This window comes from Etheostoma spectabile, chromosome 8 (genome assembly GCF_008692095.1).
Source record: "Etheostoma spectabile isolate EspeVRDwgs_2016 chromosome 8, UIUC_Espe_1.0, whole genome shotgun sequence".
Lineage (NCBI taxonomy): Eukaryota > Metazoa > Chordata > Actinopteri > Perciformes > Percidae > Etheostoma > Etheostoma spectabile.
The window spans coordinates 22,314,832-22,342,089 of NC_045740.1; the positions used below are offsets into that span (position 1 = coordinate 22,314,832).

At 42.3% G+C, this 27,258-nt stretch overlaps 1 protein-coding gene across 4 annotated transcripts in view; it reads left to right on the plus strand.

Annotated features, from left to right (window-relative positions):
- Positions 1 to 1,989: 1,989 nt before the first annotated feature.
- The window catches only part of znf423 (zinc finger protein 423), a 160,375-nt gene continuing 135,106 nt past the window's right edge, over positions 1,990 to 27,258 (plus strand). For 3 of the 4 annotated variants that reach the window (XM_032524133.1, XM_032524134.1, XM_032524135.1), the window contains exon 1: positions 1,991 to 3,226. In XM_032524133.1, coding sequence (XP_032380024.1) covers positions 3,187 to 3,226 — 40 coding nt within the window. In that variant the 5' untranslated portion in view covers positions 1,991 to 3,186. Of the gene's footprint in view, positions 3,227 to 27,258 lie in introns of all 4 variants that reach the window. The other variant, XM_032524132.1, reaches the window with a different exon arrangement.

Here is a 27,258-nt window from a genome sequence, read left to right on the forward strand (position 1 = left end):
GGACAAGGGGAGGGCACAGAGACAAGAGCCCCCCACCTACCTTAACCTGGCAGGGGGTCAATCTTAAAGGCTGCTCTGTCCCTTCATGGGAAGACGGGGTGGGGGGGGCAGTGAGGCTCAATCTGCGGAGGGCAGTGGTCCTGCTGGTCAGCACAGGGAGCTCCACGTTACCCAGTTATCCATGACAACCAGAGAGAGAGAGAGAGAGAGAGAGAGAGACAGCGAGAGAGACACACAACATGGAAAAGCTCAGCTGCGGTCAGAGAGTGCTCAGTTGGAGCAGAGAGTGAAGAACAAAGCACCCAGTGATTTTCATTTTCCCCCTCTTTGTCTGCTTTATATCGTCCACAGACGTGTCCCTCTTTTCTTTACTGGAAATAAAGGAGCTTTGAAGAAGACACACAAACACACACACGCACACACACACACAGGCGTGGCTAATTGAATTATGTTTATACAGTAAGTCAAACGGTTTATTTTCCCTGTGACAGAGTATCCTCTGATGTGAAAACAGAAAAAAAAGGTTTCTTCTTGGAGGGGCATATCCAAGGCACAATAGCAAAGGCAATGGAGGACACAGAGGTATTTTTCCCCCTTATTCTTTTAAGGAAATGGCTCAGGAGATTTTAAAAATGTGAGAGTCCATCACTGCAACACAAAGGTCTATGTTCTTGTATGCCTATGACTGGATAGAAGCAAGACATTTCATGTGGTCTCGATCTCGAGTGCGGAAAATGTTCATTTCGCATGGATACGTTCTGCTCAGCCTAAATGAATAGGCTTAAAACTAATCCTGTCAGAAACTGTCCCAAAGAAATTAATCCAGCATAAATTAATGAAATGATAAACTCAAGAAACTGGAAATATTTCAAGATGGGTTGTGTTACAATTTTATGGAATGAATTGACCATTACAGGGTGAATCAATGCCTTTTTCCCCCCTGTAAGCGTACGCTATTCCTGCCTTGAATATGTTTCTGCATTCCTGAGCTAAAATACTCTATATAAAAATGTGTTACTCTAAAAAACTACAAATTGTGTCTGCATTGGGATTACAGTAGGCATTCTTTTGGAAGCCCACACAATGGCATTTGGCTTCTCTGACTAACATTATGTATACCACCAACTTTAATTAGGGCTATTCTTATTCTTTTGCAAAAAGTAAATAATGTCTGCAACATTGAGGCTTTGCATATTAAATTAGACACAAACTTTTTTAATGATAGTTTACAAATCAGCAGGTCATATGTGTACTGTGAAAATATTGAGAAGTGCACGTTCAAATCAAAGTGGTACACTGTGGCAATTCCTTATTGCCTATCAACAAACATGGCATTGCATTCATGAATAAAGTTATTTCCTCTGTCCACTCATGTATTGTGTCCTCTATAATATTTTCTTTCAATGCCATTTTTATTCTTTTGGGAAGTCTGGTTTGTAGTGAGTGAGTAGGCTTTTAAAAAGACTTAGGCTACTTTCTGTCACATGTTAGTGCCCTGTAATCGGCCTAACTAACTAGTAAAGCCACACAGAAGGGCATGCTATCAAATGCAGAGGCCCAACAGAAATGTCGAATGTACAGATACAACACAATGTCCTTGCTATTGGGGCTCGAGATTTGTATGTTGTGACTATCATGTAGGCCTACCCTAAAAAATTTAATTTCCTTTTGGAGATTAATAAACTAGTCTAGCCTACATCTTGTTCTTCTTTTGCTGGCTGATAGCACAGCTTATGCTCTATAGCTCAGCAGTGTTTTATGTTTTGATTACTTGTGCTGTTCAACAACCCTCATTTGTTTGTCAAACTTAGCCTACTTTGCACGTTTTAACTTTAGGGTTTCTTCCACATCCTACTTTAATCCAAGTCCATATTTTCCCTCGGTCTCCTCCCTCTGTATTCTCGGAGTCCCTGTTGTAGTTGTGCCGGTCGGCCACAGCTTGGCGCTGTTGGCTAACTCTCCCCCTGCTTCTCCTCTCTCTCCGTCAGCCCAGCCTGCCTCTCTCCTGCCTCTCTGCCTCAGCCAACCCGGGCTGTGCCGAGCTGCTCCCTGCGGGATCAGAGCGCTCCCCCGCCGGGACCCTTCTCTCACATCCCCCTGCTGGGACGCGGCTACATTTCCAGCCAAGCACTGCCTGCCTTGGCTTTATTATGTGTGTCTGCGCCGCAGCCCCGCCAGCAGAGGCAGGCAGAGGAGGAGGGAGACTGGTAGCCAGAGTCAGGACAAAGAAAAAGCAGGGAGAAAGAGGCTAGCGAAGGGTTATACTGGTAGAAACATTAGGCTGCTATTAATACCGCCGGTAGGGCATTGAGAAATATTAACAAAAAGAAAGCTTGGGTTAAAAGCAGTGGGCTATTCTCCTCGGGGTGGAGATGCTGGGGAAGAGCGGTGTGTCCATGCCACCAGACCACCACCACTAGTGTAGAATAGCGGGACGGAACACAGGAGGCTGGTCGGTTCGGTGCAGCTTTCCTGAAGGAGAAACCAAACCACAACAGACTGAAATAGTTTCGATAAACTAAAAAACAAAAAAAGCCGCGTGGAGCGCGGGGGAAGAAGCCACGTTTCATTTTGAAGGCAATTTCCCAGAACAGTATTCGTCGCCTCTCTTCACCTGGACCGTCTTAAACCGCTGTTGCACCGCCACCTCGCACTCGGACGGTGCCGCTGTCACTTTTCTTCAATAGCCTACCGCTCGGGACCCGCTCAGGTGTTTGCCGCGCGCGTGGCTAGCAGCTCGCGCCCCGGTCCATAGTGCTGAAAGAAGCCGGAGCGGCACGAGCGCCCGGGCTGCACCGGAGAAAGCAAAACGTGCGCGGGGTAAAAGAGAAGAAACAAAAAAGCGAGTCTGTCGGCGTCGAGGAACGTTGTAACGAAGAAGGGAATACCGACGGGAAGTTGTTTCCGTTTACGCTACAGGTTGCGCGAGCCCTAGCGACAGTTGCAGAAGAAAGCGCAGAAGAGCCGAGTGTCGCCCGCTCCCACTCCGGGTGTGTGTGGTTTGTTGTCATTGGACTAACGGCCGTTTCCCAATCAGAGACAGAAGCTGCCGCATTGCAACAGGCGAAGAAGCAGCAGCGAATTTGTGGAGGAGGAACCGACTTTGTCCGCCTGCATGGTTAGCTGAAAACACGGAACGGAACAACACAATTAGAGAATAAAAAATAAAGCTGTTCGAGACCAGAGATGTCGAGGCGGAAACAAGCCAAACCGCGCTCTGTTAAAGGTAAGAAACAGTTTGTTTTGTAACCTATTTTATGTGAACGGACACTTCACTGCTACACTCCGGACTCGGAGTAGGAAAAGAAGCTAACGCGACTAAAAGCACGACCAAGATGTCATGCCCAACTCTGGTGCTTGTCTTAGCTAATTCAATTTGATTCCCCCAAGGGTTCCAAGCAATCTGTGTGTAGTTTTACAACAGAGTTAAATCAATGTCTCTCACAATTACCTTTGCAAACAGTGTATTTGGTCACTTTTACAGTTGGTTCACTAGGCCTAATTGTTTTTGTCAAGTTAAAAAATGATTACTTTGTAAGTGTATAGTTCAATGTTAGCCTACTGTCTACTTGTCGTTTTAAATGGTCAAATCTTTGTGAGAAATGAGCTTTCAGTTTATTTCTGTCCACTGCTCCACTGGGCTAATTGTTTTCAATTAGCTGCCACACTGTTAGAACTTCAGAGACGAGCCTAGATTTTCTTTTCTGACAGCGTGGGTTGTCCTTCTTGGATCAACTTGTTGTGATAGTCACTTAGTGGGCCCATGCAGTCTGGATTATTCCCATGTTGACGTGTATTGCACTTGTTGTCAACAGCCCGTTGCTGCTTTGTTGTAGTAAATTTGGTTGGGTGGCCCAAAACCAAGTCACGTAGCCCCCATGTCTTTATACGTTCCTTTAAAACCGAAAAATAATGTTAACTATTGGTAGCCTAAAATAATTGTAATTTTCGCCTAATGTTACCCTCCCTACACACACACCTTTTACGGGAGGTGCAGTGCATTGCTGGACATGACTGTATTTATTCTTAGATTTTAGAATGTGGCTGTAAATATTTTTCAGGTTTTCAGGCCTCCCTTCCTTATTTAAAAATAAGTCCTGCAAGGTTGGGCACATATGAAGACTAACTGGAATTCACCGATTTCTTTTTCCTAAAGTTATTAAAAGTCTAAACTTAGGCTATGTGATTAAAATCCTAAACTTTAAAAGCATTATTATTATTATTATTATTATTATTATTATTATTTTTTCACTAAAGGAAGCCTCAATATCCCGCAATACCATAAAATAGTATTCATTGCAGTGCATGGGTGAGTGGGCATCTTGCATGAGGGCATGTGGTGGCCTTGGCCTCCATGTTTCCTTTATGGGACCCAGATGGGCAACAGGACGGTCTGACCATGTGGTTGCCACCCCCTCCCCCAGTTTCCTCCACCATATAGGTTTTCCCTTTCTGTGACTATCTGGGTAGAAAGCAGATTTCAGACAGTGGTTTAAAACTGTTGTTTTGTTAGTTTGATCAGCAGCATGATTTCTATTGGAGGATTGCAGCTTCTCCTACAGGTTGGGAAGCCAAGCCCGTTCCATCTGAGGCCAGGCAGGTTTCATTTTGTCAATAGTAGGAGAGGCTTGTCACACATAAAGTACTGGAAGCCTGTGTTGTTGTGGTCGCTTTGGGATACATTTGTGGTGTTAATATCTTTCACTGTGGGCTATGTGTGCAGGAAACAGTTGTTTTTCTGTTCAGTGCACAGAACAGGCCAACAGGGCTGTGATTGAGAGTGATGCGGTAGCTTGCAGATTCCACAGCCTCCTCAGGAATCTGCTGTAAAAGCTGGTTTCAGTTTTCAGTTGATATGCTGCCCATCTTTATATGTATCCACTAGCCTTCACTAAAATTTGACTAAGCATCAAAATAATAAATGCCGTTTTTAGTTAATTACAACACTTGATGGTTTAAATGGATATTGTATGAAGTGGAAATTTGAGGGGCACAAAAAGAGAATATCCAAAATTATAACTTTGGCATGCATCTTTGTATTTTGGAGAAAGGACTGATGCGTGTATCTTCTATCTTTCCTGTTTTTCCTCTTTGTGTCTGTGTGCAGAAAAAAGCAATGCATTGTTGCAGTGATTAAGTGATTAAATAAGGGCATGTCATTGATTAATCCTTTACCCTCATGAATGTCAAGTGATAAAATGGTCATTCGAGCCTAAGCTGATGTCATAACATTGAACAATCAAACACAAACAGTAGATTCATAATTGAATGAAATGGAGAAAAACAAGCAAATCTTCACATTATTAAAGCTGGAACAACCAGTGTGTGCTTAAAAAACTAAAACAGTCATGATCAGTCAACTTATCGTTTCAGCACTTGTTTAGAGCAGTTTGTATAAATGTACATTTCATTTCCACTTAATTAGTATGTGTACGATGTGGTTGAATGTGGTTGTTATTGCCCCCTGCTGTAGCGTTGTTGATGCTCGGTGCAGTTTGTCAGAGAACAGATCAGCTGCCGTGGACCAGTGAATCTGTCCACTGCTGCTCTGTCATTGCTCGGTCAGTGTGTCTCTGTGTGCTTATGATTGCAACATGTACATTGTTGTATTTGCATGCATCATGGTCGTGTGTGTGTGTGTGTGTGTGTGTGTGTGGTTGTGTGTGTGGTGTGTGTGTGTGTGTGTGTGTGTGGTGTGTGTGTGTGTGTGTGTGTGTGTTGTGTGTGTGTGTGTGTGTGTGTGTGTGTGTGTGTGTGTGTGTGTGGTGTGTGTGTGTGTGTGTGTGTGTGAGAGACTAAGGCAGCCTGGTCTCAGCAGCCTGGATAACGAGAGCTTAGCTTTAGTCAGGCAGCCAAGCGAAGCGAGAGAAGCAAAGCTGAGGTGTGTGTGTGTGTGTGTGGTAAAGGTAACACAGCCCTTGTAGTCAAGCTTGCATAAGCACCATGTGTTTTGTGTCTGTTTACTCATGCATCCGTGTGTGTACATGTGTGTTGCTATCTCCCCTCCACACCTTGCCCCACTGACAGCTTGGCAAGACCTGGCATTGGGGGAAGATGGAGAGAGGAATGGAAGAGAGAGAGATGGATAGAGATGGAGGAGAAAAAGGGGTTGAAGGGTAAAGGGAAGAGAGAGGAGAGGTGTTTGGGGCAGCACAGTGGCACACAGCAGGTGAGTGGGCAGGAAGGAGGGAGCGATGGGAAGCCAGAGCGAGGTGGGCATCGCCGAGGGATTATCTGTGTTTTCATGTTCTTCTGTCTTTCACCTGCTCACCCAACTCTGACTGGCTGGCTGGCTTACGGTCTTACCGGCCAGCCAGGCATGCCAAAACAATAACAAAGAAGCACAAAGTCCCACCATATCCTGCTTCAGATTTGCACTGACTCTGAGTGGCCTTGTTCTGGAAAGGATTGTTTTGTTTTCCTAGACAGAAATTCATAGCTTATGGGTGAGATGGTGATAGCCTATAGGGCTGGGTGATATGTCCAAAACTTTCTATCATGATGTAAGTCATTTAATATATTAAAAAACATACATATATACTATCACAATGTAGCATGTTTTTGGGTTATTTAATGACTAGATAAATAGTCAATGTGAAATAACCACATTGTAAAGTTTATTTTTGAAGACTCCTATGTGAATGAAATACTTGACAGATAAAAGAGTATTTTCTAACATTATTAAGACCTTTAGAGCAAAATGAACAACATGCAAGAATCAGAATGTAGAGCATCTTCGGAATTATGTAAATTTTGTCGCTAAGCAATTCGGTTTTTGAACATCGCGATAGGAAGATATCTATATTTTTATACAGTTTTAACAGTATATATCGTCATAATGCTCAACCCAATGGTGATGTTTTATTGTTGATTTAATTACTCACAGTTTTCCGGAATTGGAAGATCATGGAAAGGGGGTGATAGACTTGCCTATGACTCATACATTTATCATTTTGGTGGTTTCAAATGGCATTTTCTGCTTTCACATGAATTTAAACCCAAATCACTTCAAATGTATTGTTATCAATAACAAACAAGTATTATATTGCTGGGAGAGTGATGTTTGTTATAGTTATTTGAGCTATTAGACTGTAAGATTTAGGGCATGGACAGCAACGGGAACACAGATGAACATTATGCATTTGGTTTGGTCATTTCTTTCAAGGACTGTTATTGTTTTAAATGTACTCAAATTTTTCTTATTTTTGTTTCCTCTTTGTGTTCACTCTGTTAAGGCTGCATATGGAATATTCCACAGCTGCCACTTGGATTGCAGGTTTTAATAACATTTTTAGCAACCTTTTTCTAGTAAGGGAACCAAGGAGAGTAATTATTATGTTGTGCTACTAGCTAACGCTAGCTACTAGCTGAGAGACGGCAGTTTGGGAACAGGACGTTAAAAATCCTTACATCCACGTTACAGGCTTTACTGCATGGATGTATTATAACATGATACAAATGATCAATTACAGCCATATAGCCATTGTTACAGCTACAGAAACTCGGGAGAACTGTCATTAGCCTGCAGTGAAATGCGGCTCAGCTGGGCGCAGTCCCATGGGTCTGCTCTTGTTCATTAAGTGTGGTCATTATGCCTAGTTAAATAACTCTCAATAACTTGCATGTTACAACTTTTAAAATATAATGATTTAAATGAGGGCTCTGTAAGTGTTTGGACTTAGTAAGTACATTTATGTGAATCAAAAACATTTATTTGCTGATATGTAGACATGTCTTTTGCTGCGTATGGTCTATGGGAAAAATGTTGCTATTCCACCGCTGGCCGCTATGCCCATGTTTCCATTAAAGCCTGGCGCGGTTCCCGCGGACGTACGGTTCTCGGCGCAGAATTGTGACGATGGTCACTCTAGAGTGACGTCAAAATCGCATGAATACCAATCTGACTGTCCAGACTCAGGTCACATTTTTCAAATATTTGACCTGTAATGGACCACGTATGAAAGTGGCCAAAATCAGAACTGGAAAAGATCAAATGCCATGTGACTTGGGCTGTTTACACTTAGAAAACCAAAACATTTCTCAGATATGAGAAAAGAAATCAGATTTAGGTCACTTTTGCCTGCAGTCTGAACGTAGCCTCAGTTCCTGATGGATTTACTTGACCAGTCTAGCCTTTACAGTGATTAGGCCTTGTTAACAGTGGGGGGACTTGACTAATTGCAGTCTGTTAATTGAACATGGACTAATGGCGGGATGATGGGCCATGAAACTAGCTGATGGGTTAGGAGAAAGGAGGGGTGAGCCGGAGGAAGACACGAGAGAGCACCGCTTCTTTCTTATCAAAATATTATTTCAATGCATTAATCCTTTTTCAATGTGTGTCTTTAGCGAAGCAAGGCAGCAGAAATCTCCCTCTGTCTGCTCAGGCAGCCTCACTACCCTGTCTCTCCCTCTCTCCCTCCCAGCTCTAAGCCCCTTGAGTCTCTCATGCATTATGTAGCGATGATTATTACTTAATTACAGATTAATAAATCTGCTTCATTTGCAGGACATTAAACGGGAGTTGAGCGCATATGACAGGGAGATGGTGGAGAGCTGAGAAGATTGAATGGGGGGGGGGGGGGGGGGGGGGAGGAGGGAGCACGTACTTTCTTGCGTTTATTTGGTTTGTTTAGAGTGTTGTTTAGAGTCAGTGGAGCCAAAGGAGCCCTTTGACCAAGAGGGAGAGAGGGAAGGTTTTTTTGCTATTGGTGTGTGTTGAGCCGAGCTCTTCTGGGCTAATGGCATAATTTCCGCTCAATCTCCTCCTTTCTCCATCTCTCCTTCTCTCTCTCTCTCTCTCTCTCTCTTTACACATCCCTTCCTAATTTCTTTTAATCCACCACTTTCCACCCGTTTGGGTACGTTTTTGCCTATGTAAACAGATTTTCAGTTGAATTACTGAGAACGTTTTGCCTGTATTCAGCTGACTGACATACTGTAGCTGCTGTGTGGACTGGTCCTGTCACCTCTGACAAACTAGTCACTGGTACAGTGACATGCTCATTTGTGTAGAGTTCACCCTTGATACTACTTCACCTCCGACCAAAATTGTGTCAACTAATACATTTAATACATTTTTCTTGTACAACTTTTTGCGTACACTGCTGGATGTGTAAGTTTGTTTTACTACTTCCATGAACGTTCAAGAATTTTAAGTGTCACACATGTCCCACTCGTTTGTTGTTTTGGCCAAACTGTTGGCACTGTTGCTATGGAATTAAGTGTCTCTGCACTAGGGCTGCGACTAAAGATTATTGTTGTTACTGGTGCAGTGGCCAGTCAGAACCTGCCAGTTTGGAACAGGCCGATTGCTTGGCCTCCGGTAATGCAGCTTCCAGCTTTCTCATCCAAACAATGTGCTTCCATGGGTCCTGAGTAATACAACTGCCATAGTTGCATCCCATAGCAACGCTATAGTATACATGTCATTTGCTAACAGCTAGCTATTTGGGACCAGGGAACAAACGTGTTCATTCTGAAAGTTACATCGCTGATGCTTAAAATGTTTAAGTTTGCTACAGTGGAACATCTCCGGTCTCTCTTTCTTCATCTGTTCCTGAATGAACTGTAGTGAAAGTGAGATGTACCCAGCATGCCGCTCTGCAGTGTAACAGTTAATAAGGTTCCCCTATCAATACACAACACAGTGTGTAGTTAACACACTACGTATAAATATATCCAGCAAAGCTCAAGAGCTAGCATTCAACAACGCTCTTCCTTAGGTCCTCAGTAATACACCCGTCAAGGGGGAAATTGATTGGATGAACTGTAGTCTAGAAACTCAGAGGACAGACAGACAGACAGACAGACAGACAGACAGATTTCTTCCAGTTAGATCAATCAATCTGCCAATGATTTCCTTTTATAATTGATTCATTGTTTAAAACTACTATCACAGTTTTCCACAGCCGAAAATAACATCTTCAAATTGCTTTTTTTTTGGCTGACCAACAGTCTAAAACCCAAAGATACGAGATAGATAGAGATGAGAAGGAAAAATCAGCAAATCTTCACATTGGAGGAGTTAGGAATAGGTGCCATTTTTGTGCAAAGAAATGACTAAAATGATGCATATTCTGTTGCTCGACTCATCAAATAATTTCAATTCAATTTTATTTATAGTATCAATTCATAACAAGAGTTATCTCAAGACACTTTACAGATAGACCACACTCCAGAATTTACAAGGACCCAACAGTTCTAATAGTTTCCTCCAGAGCAAGCAACAGTGCGACAGTGGCGAGGAAAAACTTCCTTTTAGGCAGAAACCTCGGTCAGACCCAGGCTCTTGGTAGGCGGTGTCTGACGGGCCGGTTGGGGTTAGAATGAAGAGTGGCAATAAAAATAGAAAAAATTAGTAATAATGAACTATCGTTTCAGCTGTAGTCTACACCATCTTTCTTTTTAAACACTGGTTACGGCTGCATGATAATTCATGTAAGTATGTGATTTAAATGTAATAAGAGACTCTGGGATAGTAATTATTCATTGCCTGGAGTTAAAGTTATTGTCAATTAACTGCTCAAGACTTTAACAACCGCCAACCCACCAAATGTGGGTAAAAATTAATTGTGGTGGGAAATGTCGTCAAGGTACAAGCCATTTGGTGGTTGCTGAACCTAATTATGATGCTCCTACAAAGTCAAAACCGGACTGACCTGTGCAAAGAGAGTCTGTTGCACGATATGAGGAAAATATCTAATTGCGATTATTTTGACTGATATTGCGATTTGATTCAATTTTCAATGAAAATTAACATTGAAACAACTTAAAATGATTATAGTGTGATTTTTGCAGATCTGTACAAAACAAAAAAAAATTGTTTAGTCTTTAGGTTAGGATTTGTAGGCCGGGACGTCTCTGCAGCACCACAAAACTTAACCACAAAACTTAACCACAAAACTTAACCACAAAACTTTCAGAATGGTTTGACACATATTTTGCCTTTAAGTAATGTTGCCCCCCCCCCACTTGCGATTTGGAAATTGCACAGGTCCATATTGTGATTTCGATACAGTTGCGATTAATTGTGCTGCCCTAGGAAGGACAATGTCCACGGGCACCTGTTTATTTTTGTTCATATAAGCGCTGTGGAACTTACTTTAATCCCAATATCTGACAGCAGCATCAGTTTGGTGTGTTTAGTACGGTACAGTTAATTTTTAATTTCTCTTCCTCTTTCTCCCTCTCCTGTCTATTTTTCTTTCTCTCTCTCTGTCTTTCTCTCCCCATCTGGCTTTACCATTAGAGTAATGTAATGTCACCCTTTGGCAGAGCACAGAGACATTCATAGGGCGACTGGCTCATATAAAACTCAAAGACCCTACACATGTGGCTTGGATTACTTATATTAACAATATGTCCTTCCTTTTGCAGGTACATTGCATATGTGTTGCAAGGGAAGGCACCGTAAGTGCCTTTTACTCTTATTAACACCCAAAATTTGACAGCTTACCTCATTTTGTTGTTGTTAACAATAGGGCAATCAGTTTGTGTCAACTCGTGTATAAAAAGCTTGTATTGGCTTTGCATTAAAGCCTGCTGAACCATTAAATGGCTTTCTGAGAGCTTTGTTAGAAATTCCATTGACTTCTCAGTAGGGGTGGTTTTGAGTTTTTGGTAATTGTTTTTTTTTTAAATAGGACAAAAACAAGCTAATGCAATTGGTGATCGGTGGAGCCCAGCAGTACCATGCATTGAATGTAATTGGACTCATGTTGATCTGCACTCAATTAGAACCAAATTAGTACACAATTGAACGCCAGGAGTAGAACAGAGCTAAGTATGTGTCATTTTTTATGGAAGACATTTTGACATGTCACAGTAAGACAGGCACAGGTCTAAATAATAACATGAAAGATTTCATGGCATGAACACTTCACTTTATGAGGTTTTGTAACATTAAAGGTCCAATAGGTAATATAATTACTGTAATAAATTCAAAAATGACTCCAATGCATCATCAGACATTAAGGAAACATGCAAAGTTGAAATACTATCCTTTCTGACAACAGTGCTAATGCCAGTATTTTCTCCTTTTGTAATTTCCGTTCCGTGACGGAATTTCTGTTGGTGTTTTGGCCTATGTGTTGTTATTGCCCAGTTTGACAGCCAGGCCGGGTGGCCAGATGTATACCTGTAAAAACGTAAACCCAGCGCACTAAAACTGTAACGTTAGTACAGACATGAAAGCAGCAAACAAACAAACGAGATCAACGGAGATAGATTCTACCCGATTTAAATAAAACGGCATGTTTCTAACAGTTGACCAGAGATGAGAGTGTGGTCTTGATAAGTACCATTCCTCACTGTTGTGCAACAAATATAAGGTTGTGTCTGAAATAATGGATGGGAGAAGGTCATATCATCTGTTAGGCTTTTTATTGTATTTTGTGTGTACGTGTGCAAGTGTAAGAACTCATCTGTGTGTCCAAAAAAAGTGTGAAGTCCTTAGGGAGGTGTGTGTATGCCAGCGACAACTCCTTATCTGTGTGGTGTGTTGTGTGTGTGTGTGGTGTGTGTGTGTGGGTGTGTGGTGTGTGTGTGTGTGTGTGTGGTGTGTGGTGTGTGTGGTGGTGGTGTGTGTGTGTGTGTGTGTGTGGTGTGTGTGTGTGTGTGTGGGTGTGTGTGTGTGTGTGTGTGTGTGTGTGTGTGTGAGAATAGGGCATCATGGCCCAGGACTGTGCCATCGTAGCAGCTTAGCTAGCCTCGTTTATCAGCTGCAAACTCACTGGACCTTAAACACACACCCACCCCTCTGGAGACACACAAACACGCAGTGTAGCTGAGCTCTGTGCAGGCCCGTGCCCTCAGCTTTTAGGAAGAGAAAGATGATGCTGGTGTGACTACACAGACACACACACACACACTTAGTCAATCCAGACCCTTGCCAACCCCGTATCCCCCCCTCCTCCACTAGATAGTGTCAGAGGACATTGTCCCTTCTACGTTTCGTACATGGCTGAGTGTGTGTGCATGTGTGTGTAAACATCTCTTACAGCCTTTTATATAACGCGTGTGTCTTTGTTCCACATTGACTGTTTTCAGTGCATTTGTCTCTACAGTTTGGGGTGTCTGGTTAGGTGTTATGTCCTGTGTTGTGTCAGGTAAAGCTTATTGGATACCTAACTGGTGTAGTAACTAAATACGAATTTAGTTATCAACCAATTTGATCATTTAGTCTTAAATGCTACTCATCACAAGTTACTATAGCACAGAGTAATACAATAAAATTGCTGATTTGGGATAAGCAGCAGTCCAAAACCACTAAAGGATTTGATCTGCAGTGATATGCAACAATGGAAACCAAATCTTCTTTTGTTAAATCTTTGGAAATACAAGGATTCCACTGACAAAATTATGATCTGGATATGGCCAGTAGGCATCCATGTCTATGATTAATTATGTGGAACTGGTATGGGAGCAGGAATAATAGCTTATTATTTTGGACATAATTCCAGTCATTCCTTTCCTCATTCAGCCCCTTGTCCCCCCTTCCCTCCTTCCCTCTCCTGCAGCCTCTTGCATTTCACCTCTCTACTCCTTCCTCCTCTCTACTTTGCCTTCTGCCTCCCTCCCTACCTCCCTCTAATAATCCCTCCCCCCATCCTTTTCCTTCTTATTCTGTACATTAAACATTAGTGGTGGGGCAATTAGCATTGCCCCTCTGCACACCTGGCTGTTGCATAATATATTAATTGGGCTACCCTCCCTCCCTCCCTCTTTCTGACACACGTACGCACACTGCTGTTGATGAAAGGCTGAATTTGGGGAAATGGGAAATCTGTGCGTGTATGTGTAAGCTATGAGAACTTGCAGAGCTTTATGCCCCCTGGTCTGACCCTGCATAACTTCAGTTTGCGCTTCTAGTCAGGGCAAAAGTCACTGGTCTAGTCAGGTTTTTAGAAAAAATGCTAAATGTTCTTTCTGAATTTTGTTTTTTAGTCGGGTATTAGGGCTGTACGATATGGGGAAAATATGCGATAAGGTTGTTAAATGTTACGATCTCATTTGTGATAAACAGACTTTAAAGTGTACTCAGGTCTGCATTTCTGCTGCTTCAAGTATTCCGCTTAAATACAGCAAATTGATTGTTGAATAAAAAAGAACCAGAATAAAATCATTATTCAACACTTTGTTGAACAAGTTGAACATAAAAATCACCATAAAAAAACAAAACAATAAATTACAGTGTAGGCTAGGTTTTCTACTGACACTCCCTTTCATCTAACTTAAAAAATCTCTTCAGTGTCTTGCGCGATATGTCGCAGCTTTTTGCCATGTGTTTATTGTGCAAGTTGATATCACTATAATAATAAAACTATATTTTGTGCAGCCCTATTGGGTGTCCAATTCAATTTTTTCTTTTTTCCCTAAGCAACTTTATTTGGCAAAAAATCCTGCATGGTCTGTGCCTATATGGCATCGAGGTTGCATTTCTACCAATTTCAACATATATAGCTGCTTTGTCTGAATAAACAGCCAAGGCCAGATTCATCCATTCAGTTATTTTACGTCTGCTTGCCTTTGCTCCCCATGTCTTTGTGAGCGCGCGCGCGCACACCCACACACCCACACACCATGGACTAATGTGCATTGTCCTCAGAGTGTGAAATCTTCAACAGAACAAGCTGCTTGTGTTGTGTTCCTTTTTTATAGGACACTGCCAGGTCTTTGTAGTGTGCCCCTCTATAGACCTACCGATGCTTCTTTTTAGTGCTTGAGTCTTCAGTTGGTTTTTCGAAATCTTTTCCATTCACCTCCCAGTCAAAAGGCAAGGGCGCCCTGCTGTGAGACATACAATGGAGCAAGAGAGAGCTGGAGAAAGTAAGAGAGCAAGAGAGCGACAGTGAGAGAGACTCCATGCTGAATAAGAAAGAATAGAAAGGGTGTGTAATAGGGCTGCACAATATGAGGAAAATATCTAATTGCAATTATTTTGACTGATATTGCGATTGTGATATGTTTAATGCGATATGATATTAACTTTGAAAGAAATTAAAATGATTTATAGTGTGATTTTTGTGGATCTGTACCAAACAAAGATTGTTTTATTTAGTCTGTAGGATATAATTTGTAGGCCGGGACGTCTCTGCAGCACCACAAAACTTAATTCAGAATGGTTTGACGCATATTTGGCCTTTAAATAATATTGCACCCCCCCTGTGATTTGGTATTGTACTAGTTCATATTGTGATTTCAATACAATTGCGATTAATTGTGCAGCCCTAGTGTGTAATGAAATGAAAATTAGAAATTGTATCATGTATCATTCCTCTATATAATCTTCATCTTCAGTAACATATTAATTCATTGCAATTTAATTACCATCTGTTTTTGTAACTTAAAATCATATTCTCTTTTAAAGTAACAATGTTTAGCAGATCAGTATTTTTTTTTCTTTTTTAGTCTAATCTCTGATAGGCTTTATTCACGACGTTCCACTTCCGGGATTGCTCCGTTGCCGATGGGAATTCCGCCCGATTTCACTCATTTAGGCCAGGTATTGGTTACCTTGGGTTTTCATTGTGTTGACATTTTAAACTCCGGTTGATTTATGAGAACGATTGGGATTGGTTAAAAGAAATGCCAATAAACCAGAGCACATTTTTCTCCCATCCCGGAATGCTGTGTGGAATAAGTCAGACCCTCCTCCGCAGCGCTGTGGAGGAAGGTCTGGCAACGCGGGACTAACTGTCCGATGGCACTTGGTAAATACTTTATGTAAATGTGGTAATCAAATAGTAATGTTTATAGATATTGTTCAATAATTAAAATGAGCTAAAATTGATTAAACTGCTAAACATTCACACTGTCTTGGATGAAATGTACTGTATTCAGCATGCGTTGAACTAATGAGTGATGTTTGTCACAGGAGTACAATAACTGTCAGGCAGTCTTTCAGCATAGTAAATCCAGATGAATATGTTAAGTGTAAATGTTATTTCAACATTCGTAGATGTTACATGTTGTTGTTTACATCATGCTCTCTTTCCTCTGTGTATTTCGATCTCCGTGACGCCAAGCAGCAGTTTCTAGCCGGGCAGCAGTTGGTAGTGTGTTTTGCCGCTCCAGAGCTACGGGACGCCCGCTACAGATCTCTGCCGTATCAGCGGCAGTTGGTACTAGTTGTGTAGGTGCCTGTGATCCGGGTACCGACGCCACCAGATGGCGGTTTGTTCTGAAGCTGTGGTAGTTGAGTGTAGCTGAGGAAAAAGTGAGTGTCATGCGGCCACAACTGTTAAGTTAGGCACCAAGACAACTAGTGAAGCTCAGGAAAAAGATCTTGGTTTGGATTAAAACCCTCCTAGAACACGCGTTTCCTGGGTGAAAGTATGAGAACAGCCTTTTCATTGACAAGCAGGTTCAGAAAAGCCAGAGTGATTTTACGGGTACTATGTGGAAACAAAAGCAGAGCAGGATGACAAGGTGTATTCTCTTGAACGCCCCTAATGAAAGCTTCATATCTGTATCAAGACAAAATGAAATAGAGAGACAGTGTTGGAGGAAAAAGTGGTAGAGCAGACGAAGCATAAGAGATTGCATGGTGAAATGTGTGTGTCTCTCTCTCTCTCTCTCTCTCTCTCAGCGCAGGCCAATTTACAAAGGCAGAAATACTGTCTGCCTCAGAATCACAGTTGATAAGCAGTCTAGAGACTAGCACACCCAGCCTCCTCTCCACATTGGTAAAAGTACATCTCTTACGTATTGACATCTGCATACTGAACCAAAGGGCTTTCTCTACCAAAGAGCATTAGGGGCTTATTTTTTTTTTTTTTTGGGTACATGTAGCTGGCACTTAAGATTAAGTGCATGTCTCCTAAAGCCATATGTTATAATGAACTTTGGCCCTTGGGTTAAGAGTCTCTATGAGCAAACATGAAGATTATTGTAGACTGCCCTGATATTCATCATTTTGCAGTTGGCGACCAACTTGTCTGTGACTGAAGCACTGTGTTTCAATCCTTAGTGGATTGATTGTTTCTGTCATCCTTTGGACTGAAATCAGTTCCAATCAATGCTATCTAAGCAATATTAGGCAAAAATGTTTTGTTGAAAAAGGAAAACCACATTTTGTGTTTAGGATAAGATGCTTGATTATACATCCACTCAAACAAACAAACAACCAGCCACGCTCCAAGCGCACACGCGCTGTGTGTATATTTTTCTTGTTACTCCCAGAAGGAGCGTGACGAGCAAGTTAATCTATCCGCCAGCGATGCGCCATGACACAAAGCTGTTTATTTCCTTTTTCCTCTCTGTGTCACTGTCTCTCTCTCTTTCTCTCTCCTCCTGTAAAGCCTAATCAAGTTTGTATCAAGCTAAATAATGCCTTAGCGTGAAATTGGTGTCTTCAGTCAAAAAGCACTCCCCAGCCTGTACTACAAGAGAAGGCAATTATGTACCCCTCCACCCTCCCCCCTGTGTGTGTGTGTGTGTGTGTGTGTGTGTGTGGTGTGTGTTGTGTGTGTGTGTGTGTGTGAGTGTGAGTGGTGTGAGTGTGTGTGTGAGTGTGAGTGTGAGTGTGAGTGTGAGTGTGAGTGTGAGTGTGATAGCAGTTATAGTGCATGCATATTTGCAGAATTTGTCTGGGTTTTTCTTGACAACATTTGAGTCTGTGCTCAGTTTGGAGTTCAGTCTTCCAATGGTGACTTGTGTGTCCCAGTATGTAATGGTGAGTGGATGCTGCTGGGGGGAACTTCTAGTTCAGTTATTTCTGGAGCCTTCCCCAGAGTCAAGGTACTCCAGAGGAATGCGTTCCCTCTCCTCCTCCTGCCCTCTCTTCTGCTCTCTGTCCTACTCCTTATCTCTCTCCTCGCTGGCCTCCTTCACCTCTCTACTTTCACCTCACTGGTGCTTAATCCTCACCTCTCTCTCACCTTTCCTCTCCACCTCTCCCTTTCCTTCCTACTTCTTACTCTACTGTCTTTATATCGTTCCAGTTGTTCCCTCTTTACTTCTCTCTATCCTTCCTTTCCTCTCCACGTCTCTTTCTGCTATTGATTCCTCTTCCCGCCACACTCTCTGACAGACAGAAAAACAAATGTCAGATCAGAGAGGCTCTTTAATCTCAAGCTGTGTTGTTTGGCCTGAACTGTGTGGGTGTGTGGTGTGTGTGGTGTGTGTGTGTGGGTGTGTGTGTGTGTGTGTGTGTGTGTGTGGGTGTGTGTGTGTGTGTGTGTGTGTGTGTGTGTGTGTGTGTGGTTGTGTGTGTGTGTGTGTGTGTGTGGTGTGTGTGTGTGTGTGTTGTGTGTGGTGTGTGTGGTGTGTCTTTTTGTGTTGTGTACAGATTTTTCATGCAGAAATGCATGTTTTTGTAAAAAAAAAGAATTTTAAGATAGTTTTTTGGGGTATTTTAGTTTTTTTTATTGATAGGACAGCTGAGATATGGAAAGAGAGGAATGACATGTAGCAAAAGGCCGCATTTCGGAACCAAACCCTGAGGCCGACCCTCTGTTTATGGCGCCGATTACCAAGGGGAGCTCACGGGGCCCTTTAAAAGATTTTTACAAAGCCTTGGGATGTTTAAAAGGGGACTTTAACAGAAAGCAAAAAAGGCATGTGTGTTTTGGGTTTTCTAGTGCTGGGGGGACGTTTTTGGAAAGTGGGAGGTTGCATTTTGGGAAACCGTGGGAAACACAGCGTTTTAAAACAGCAATGACTCTAGAAAAGTGTGGGAGCAAAATGGGGGAAAAGATGAGGGAGATGGGAGGGAAGACAAGGGGGAATAACGAAAGAAAAACGTAAAATTTGGCTAAAGTTAAAAAAAAAAATAGCAAAACATAAAGGGCCAATAGAAAAGGAAGTTTTGGATAAAAAGAGGGGGAGACAGGAAAAAAGGAGAGGAGGAAGAGGGGTAAAAAAAAAACAGCAAAGAAAAAAATAAAAAGGGGGATGAAATGCCGCCGGGTTTGCGGGGGGGGGTTGTTTTTCTCTCTGATCCCCTAAGCCCCCTGCTACCCTGCCCCTTCCACAGTACAAACAAAGGCATGCCCCAAAACACGAGTCCCAAACCCCGATACCCGGGTTTGTGGGTGGGTTTTGTTTGTGGGTGTGGTGTGTGTGTGTGTTTGGGGTGTGGGGTGGTTTTGTGTGTGTGGGGTGTGTGTGGGGTGTGTGGTGTGTGTGGGGGTGTTTTGTGGGGGGGGGTTTTGTGGGTGTGGTTGTGTGGTGTGGGGTTTGGGGCTGTTTTTTTCAAATGCAGGCGGGCAAAGTGGGGGTTTTTTACTGCTGTAAAAGTTTTGGTTAAGTTTGCCCGCCCCGGGCCAAAAGAGGTGTTTTGTGTGTTTTTGACCGGCCGTTAAATTTGGGGGGGGCTCCCGGGGGGGGGGCGGGGGATGGGTTTGGGCATCACCCCTCGGCCAGTAGCGTCACAAGTCGTTCCTGGGCCCGGAAAGCGGCCGGGGAAAGTCCCTCCGGAGATAGGAAAAGGGGGGGGGGGGGGGGGGCTGAGAGAGGAAGGAGAGAGAGAGGGGAGAGAGGGAGGGGAGAGAGAAGGGAGGGGGGAGAAGAGAGAGAGGGGAGAGGAGAGAGAGAGGAGAGAGCGGGAGAGAGGAGAGAGAGAGAGAGGAGAGAGGAGAGAGGGGAGAGGAGAGAGAGAGGAAAGAAGAGAGATGAGAGGAGAGGAGGGGAGAAAAGAGGGGAGAGGGGAGAGGAGAGAAACAATTCCCCTTTGATTCGCCAGCATGGTTGTCAACACCCTCCCCTTGGGAAAAAAAACCGGTACATTGGCTACAGACCAATCCCCCTTTTGGGGGCCGTTTGGCCCAATGGGATTGGCCCAGGACCCTTTGTAAAGAGATCGGGGGGAACATCAAAGTTTGGGTCCCTGGGAAAAAGGCCCCGATGAGAGCGTACAGTCTGGTGTTAGGGGGGGAAAACAAAGGGTTTTTTTTTTTTTTTGTTGAGGTTAAGGTTTCAGGGTCGAAAGAAGGGAGAGAAAAAGTAAAAGGGGTTTGTAAGGGGGGAATTGGTAGAAGAGGGAAAAAAAGGGGGTCGTGTGGGGAGAGAGGGAAAGAAAAAAAAAAAAACAAAGGGACAAATGGAAACAAAGGGGATGTAGAAAAAGTAGGAGGGTGAGAGCGGTCGGGGGAGCCATTTAGAAGATGGGGGAGAGCCAAAATAGGAAGAAGGTGGGGGGAACAAGAAAGAAAAAAAAGAAAGTAAGGAGGGAGGGATGGGTGGAAATAGAGAGGTTTAAAACAGGAGGAAAAGATGGAGGAAAAAAGAAAGAAGACAGGGGGAGAGGGGGGGGGCCTGCTTTGTGTAGGTCGTGGTAAATTTAAAAATTGGAAATTTTGTTATGGAAAATTTCCCCTCCCCTTTTTGGGAGGCTTATTGCCAATTTTTTATAGTTTAATGATGAGGGCTTTATTTTGGTACAAAAAAATCAGGGAATAAACCTTCATGTCATGAAAACTTCATGAAGCGGGGCCACAATTTTTGCCAAGAATTACCCCGAAACAAACTGTAACGGGTGGGGAGCAGCTAAAAGAAACCAGAATTATTTTCTTTTAGGCGACAACCCCACAGGTTTAGAAGGAGATTTTGAAAAATGATATATTCCGTGATGTCAGTTCATCTCCCCGATATTTTAAAGCCGTCCTTTTAAATTTTTTAACCCAAAATTGTTGTTTCCCCAAACTTAAAGTTCTGTTTCAAAACGTAAAGGTTTAAACTGCGCCCGCCCTTGTTTTCGGAAAAGGTTTTCAAACGGAACCGCCGGTTTAGATAGAATGGTTTAATAGCGGTGGTGTTTTTTTCCCCCCAAAATTCCCCAGGGAGCCCCGGGAATGGTTATGTTGGTTAGGTTAGGGGCAGGCCCGGAAGGGGAACATTGGGGCAAAACCCCACGAGCGCATGAATTCGTTTTGGAAACACTGCAATGACTGTTTTGTTTTTTATGTATAAAGTTTTTTTGCAGAATTTAAAGCGCCAGGGGTTAATTTTGGTTAGTCGGATCATAAAGTACATTCCGGGGAATGTTCCATTCCTCCGTCATGCTCTCTTCGAGAGGGATGCCACTTCATACAATGAGTAAAGGATGAACTTTTAATGTTTTCCAGGCACAAAAGGGCTTGTTTTTAGTTCGGGGCTGGTCAAAAAGTATTAATACCCCCATTTTAAAACCCCTGGTAAATATTTTTAGGCATTTTTCTAAAAATTGAGAAACAGAGGAAAATCGTGTATATTCTGGGCTGTGGGGTACAGGTGTTAATCACCCGAAGGAGACGGCCTTTTACACCAAAAGCGTGTGGGAAATCAGTCCCTAAATTTTAAACCCGAACAGACTCTTCCCTTAATCCAAAGAAATTATTTTTTAAAGGGGTGGGCCTTTTGTCGAAGGAGGGTGGTGTGACAGTGCAGTTTTTAAAAACACCATTTAAACATGCACCATTTTTCTTATTAAATTAAAAAATTTTCCCCGGGGCGTTGTTTCAAAAACTTATAAATGCACAGTCCCGATCGTGGGGGGGCCCCGGACGGCTCCCTGGCACTCTCTTTACTTTAGATTTGAAAAATTAAAAAAATATGTATAATTTTTTTCCCTTTTTTGTTTTTGGTCCCCAAAAATTTCCAGTTTTGTGATTTTTTGCAGGGACTTTGGGAATTGATGTTAGGAAAACTGCTTTTCGTTTATTTGGGACTATTTTTGGTTTTGCATGTAAAGGAGTGTTTTTGGGGGTTTGTGTTTTGGAAACCGCTATAATATCTTGTTGAGACCCGTCACAATGCAGACATGTTTTGTTCTTTTATGTTGCAGTGTGACGTGTGCTTGCGCTCTGTGTTATGTGTGTGTATCTGACTGTTTTCTGTAGGTGCGTTTGATACTGTTTGTGTGTGTGTGTGTGTGTGTGTGTGTGTGTGTGGTGTGTGTGTGTGTGTGTGTGTGTGTGTGTGTGTGTGTGTGGTGTGTGTGTGTGTGTGTGTGTGTGTGTGTTGTGTGTGTGTGTGTGTGTGGTGTGTGTGTGTTGTGGTGTGTGTGTGTGTGTGTGTGTGTGTGTGTGTGTGTGTGTGTGTGTGTGTGTGTGTGTGTGTGTGTGTGTGTGTGGTGTGTGTGTGTGCTTCCACTTAAACATAACGTGAAAAGCAAAATCGCACGTTTGCTTTTGGTTTTGACATTCCTGCCATCTGCAGACTTCTGACATCAATGTGGAAATGACTCATTCTGCCAAATAATTCCCAATTGGTCAATGTTTAGATTCATGCTGTGAGACAGCAGTTATGAGAGACACTTCAAAATCTTATTGAGTAACACAGACTCAAAGTACATACCCCTTCAAAGTCCAGAGAGATCACTTTTTTACTGTTCTCATCAAACTACATATGGTGTATTTACTGAAACACACACCTAAAAACACACATTTGATAGACTAAGGTGTCTCAGGGGTCAACAAAAGCCTAAGCTTAAGCAAGTCTTCATCATGTCTGTCATGCTCTCGGGTTTGGGACTGGGCTGTATTTGTACAGTGACGTTGAGGCAGATTGTTTGATCTCTAGGCCTTTGCTCTTTCAATAGTTATTGGCTTGCCTACAGGTACGCTACTTCTGCGTGTTTGCGTGTATGTTTTTGTGTAAATGTGACCATGGCATATTACATAGGCCTGCGTGATATCACCTACAACTAGGCTCCTACCTACAGGGCTGGGTACCGAATTGGATGTTTTTAACGCACTGACCGAATTGTCTTCTTAGTGTTGAGTATAAAGTAACACACACTTGTGGAAAGACAGTGGCACCTTGAATGCTGTATTCTTCCTTACATACACACATAATTTCAATTTCAATTCAATTATATTTATGGTATCAAATCATAACAACAGCTATCTCGAGACACTTAACAGATAGAGTAGACCACACTCTATACTTTATAAAGTCCCAACAATTCTAATAATTCCCCCAAGAGAAAGTATGGTGCGACCATGCGCAGGGGCGAGGAAAAACGTCTTTTTAGGGAGCAACCTCGGCCAGACCCAGGCTCTCGGTAGGCGGTGTCTGACGGTGCCGGTTGGGGGTGTAATGCACAGTGGCGATAATAGTCACAATAAAGAAAATGGAACAGTGACTAAAAAATGGTAGTAGTAGTTCTTGTCATAGCAGGGCGCTGCAGGGCGTTAGGCAGCAGGGTTCAGCAGGACACAGCAGGGCACCACAGAACGTAGCAGGGTGTAGTGCAGCAGGACCACGGCGACAGCTGCAACCAAGATCTAGTGCCATCCTAATCCAAGGAAATATGCTGGGCGAAAAGATAACATAGTGACTCCGGGGAGTAAACTTCCCAGAACTACTTCAGATCTCTCTGTGTATATTTTTCCTAACGGTGTTCGCTACCTACAGATATATGCACACACAGACACACACGTGCAAAAGGGCTGTACTGAAACATTCAAAGCTTTGAAGATTTATTTATAACGTTGACATTCAAAAATTAAATCAACATTTGAATGCTGCGCTGGTTTAAAAAAAATTGCATGTCTATTCATTCTATTTAAACCCGGCATTTCTGCACAGTTGCTGAGAAAGATTAGGCCACACTAATATTAATAGTGTCATAATATTTGCAGAGTGCTTTGGATTGTTTCTGACAATCACTTTCAATTAAACTTCAGATCGTTGTAAAGTCCAAAAGTCCAAATTTATTGAAAAACAATAGCTGTAATTATTTCTGTTCATGTTTTTATCTAACAAAACATTCTGCTTTAATCCATATTTGTTGGCGTTTAGCCTTTCAAAAACATTTTCACTGCAGTCAAAAAACTGTTATCCCGCTTGCCTCACACAAAAAGAGGCGCACACTCATGTTAACGAGGCCGTCTAGCGCTATTTTAACAGCACTATAACTTACAGCTGTAATAATTTTGCTGTCCAATTAATTGTCTCAGAAATAATTGCAATTACCAAATATAATTGTCTCTTTCAGTCAAATAAAAATAATGTAATTATTACTTTTTTAAACCATTTAAAGATTAGAATTAATTCTAGGATACATCTTTAGTTCTATATCACTGTGTGAAGTGATAAAGTAACTATGATCACTATGAAGTAACGCCTTATTATTATAAAAAAGAAATTCTAATTTTGTCCCCCCCTTGTCATTTTTGTTAGTATGAACGTGAATAGGTTCAAGTGCCGACAACTAACAATTGAAATGATATTAAAATATTTAGTTCCACCAATAATCACTTATATTATTACAGTTTGGCATAGCCGAACAAAATCAACAATTACCAGTTATACGCTTTAAGACCTTAGCTAATGTTAGCAATTAATTGAGGTTAAACAAAGACACTGCGATAATGTAAAAAAATTGACAGTATATAACCAAAAATAACAAAAAATCTATTTTTTGGTTTGCGCTTATAGTACTTCTTTAGTCGTTACAAATAAGATTGTTTTGATTTAATTAAAAAAAGGCCGATGTTCAAATTGAGAATTTTGAGGAGGATTTTTTTTTTTAGGATGATGGTGAAGTCATTAAATATGACTTAATTTTTCAAAACTTCATTCTAAAAACCTAAATAGAAGCTATAGAGTATGGAAAAACGACATTCGGTGCAGCCCATATGTAAGCACACACACTTTGTAGTGCTCACACTCACACTTCGATTAAACTGTCACTACTTCTACTCGTGCAGTTTGTGCAAAAATGCTCAACCCTTTCCACACAAAAACACACATACACCCCCCCCCCCCCCCCCCGACCCCCTGGTGTGTGCAGGGTTCACAGTGATGGTGTGTGTGTCTCAGAGGGAGGATAGGGGAATCTAAATAAAGCTGTGTGTGCTTGGCTAATGAAACACACTGTATTCCCTGCAGTCTCATCAGAAGAAATGGGCTTTTATCAGAGGCAGAGTCACCAGTACTTCTAGGTCCATCTATAACATCCCCCCCCCCCAAAAAAAAAAATGTAACTAACTACCAAAATGGTTTTCATCAGGATTGTCAGGGTAAGCATACCGAGAAGCCCTGTCACAACCAGACCAGGGACACATGGTCTAAGCAGAGTGGGGTCCCAGCAGGGAACACTGCTTTCAGAAAGTGAAACCTTTTTAAATCAAATCTGTCCATAAGTGATACAAGTCCCTCTTTCCATGTGTGTTCCAGAATATTCTTCCTCCTTGCTTCAAGTCAGTAAAGCAGCATAATAATGTCAGAGTATTGAGATGTCTTGGAATTAGGATTGTAGGTTTAGTTTGCCAACACTAGAGAATGTGGAATGTGTTTCTATCATCTCATCTGACTGCATTGTTCTACTTCTAGTTGCTGGTAAAGAAATGCATCGGTAACGTGACGCGTACACCTTTTGCATTGCATGTTGCTTAGGAGACTGAAGGCGTAGTATTGGAGGAATTAGGGGTGGGACTCTCTTGGCACCTTCCAATTCCGAGGCCAACGATTCAATTCTAGACCGATTTATCGATGCATCTCAATGCAACAATTTTTTTATGTACGTTTCAATGCGTGATTTAAAGAAATATACAGTACATATAAATCTGAGTTTGTTAGATTTTGACATATACGGTATTTGTCAGACACACGTTTTAATGAAATCTTTTGTCTACTGAGATTTTTATGTGACTCTTGCCCTAAACTCCAAGTTGTTGTCCTTTTATCTCATCTTCTGTCAGTCACTCTGTTTTCTGATTTCTACTTGTCTGGAGACTTTTAGATAAAAAAATAACACATTTAATATACACAAAACAAAGAAAAATCAGAATCGAGCATTGAATCGTTCTAGAGAGAATCGCGATGCATCTAAGAATCCATTATTTTTCCCCTCCACCCCTAGTATTAATCATTCAACCCAGCTCATGGCTTGATTGTAGGGTAGTATGGTCCAAGTGTTTTGGAGGAAAGCCTCTTTTTATTAGCTTATAGGAAATACTTTGTTTTTCTTTTGGTTTCCTCTTCTCGTACCTTCTCTCATCTGTTTCTGTCTGCTGTGTTTGGCAGGCATGTTCAGTCATAGTGGGAGGTCTCTGTTCAGGCAGACGCACAGCCTTCAAGTATAAATCCTGTGTGGGTCTGTCTCGGGTGCCTATGTGTGTGCTGTGCTGTGTGGGTTTGTCCAGGGATCCATTAGTACGTTATTAGCACACTGTGGTCTACATCTGCCCCTCAGAAGCCCCAGACTCTGAAAGGGCAGTCATTTATTGAGAGTAGAAGCTCCTCCCGAGCATGGTGTAGGCCTGCACGATTGATCGTTATAAAATCGCGATCTTGATTTACCCTGTTCACAATTTAAATTTTTAAATAACTTTTTTTTTGTTTTTTTTGTTTTTTTTAATGACTTCAGTTCTCATTTAATTTTACGAGCCGACTACATCCCAAACGCTACTACTTTCTTCTGGGAGATTTAAACATTTGACTGTATAAAATAGGTTTTTCAAGCATTCCCAAGCGCTGCAATGCTCTCCCTTAGGCCTCTGAAAGGCCTTGTGATGATGTGTAATGTACTATAGGTGCCAAAAAAATCTGTTTGGTACTGCCAGTTTGTTTTGTTTGGTCTTGTCATGGTTCATGTGTGCAATAAACATCACACCTTGTGAGGAAAAAAAAATGGTGGCAGAGAATGTGATAACAGTTTGCAGCTAAAGAAATCGTGATTTATATTTTTTCCCGAATCATGCAGGCCTAGCTTGGCGTATCTCGTACCTTCTTCCTCTCCTCAACGGGGAGAACAGGCGCTGTCCTGGTGGTTCAGAGCTTCAATGATTCTCCTAGCCTTTTCACCATCATGGCAGTCTTGTGTTCAGCCGCGCAAACCACTGCTGTCCTGTTGGGTGATGCTTCCGCACCAGGCAGCGGTAGGCCCAGTCAGGACGCTTTCAAGGAGGCAGCAGTAGAAATTGCTCAGTATTTAAGGCGATACCTGGGATTTCTTCAGACGTCTGAGGGTGCAGTCTTTGCCCTGCCTAGGTCAGACCCTTGATGACGTGTACACCAAGGGACATGAAACTATCCACCCCCGTAACCCGTAACTTCCTGTAGTAAAGATAACTCCCTCAGTAGCAGGTAGAGATTTTGTCACCATTTACACCTGGCAATAATGTGCGTTTTGGTTGATGGGAGTGCAAACGGAGAGTGCTTGACCACATGGAACATGGTACATACCACACAGAGTACAAGTGTAAATGCACCAAAATGCATTGAGGACAGATAGTGATTGTGATTTGATCAGTGAAACCGCCTCCCGGAGTTGGTCAGGGACACATTGTGTCCACATCAAACACAAATGTAAATGTAAATGCGTTT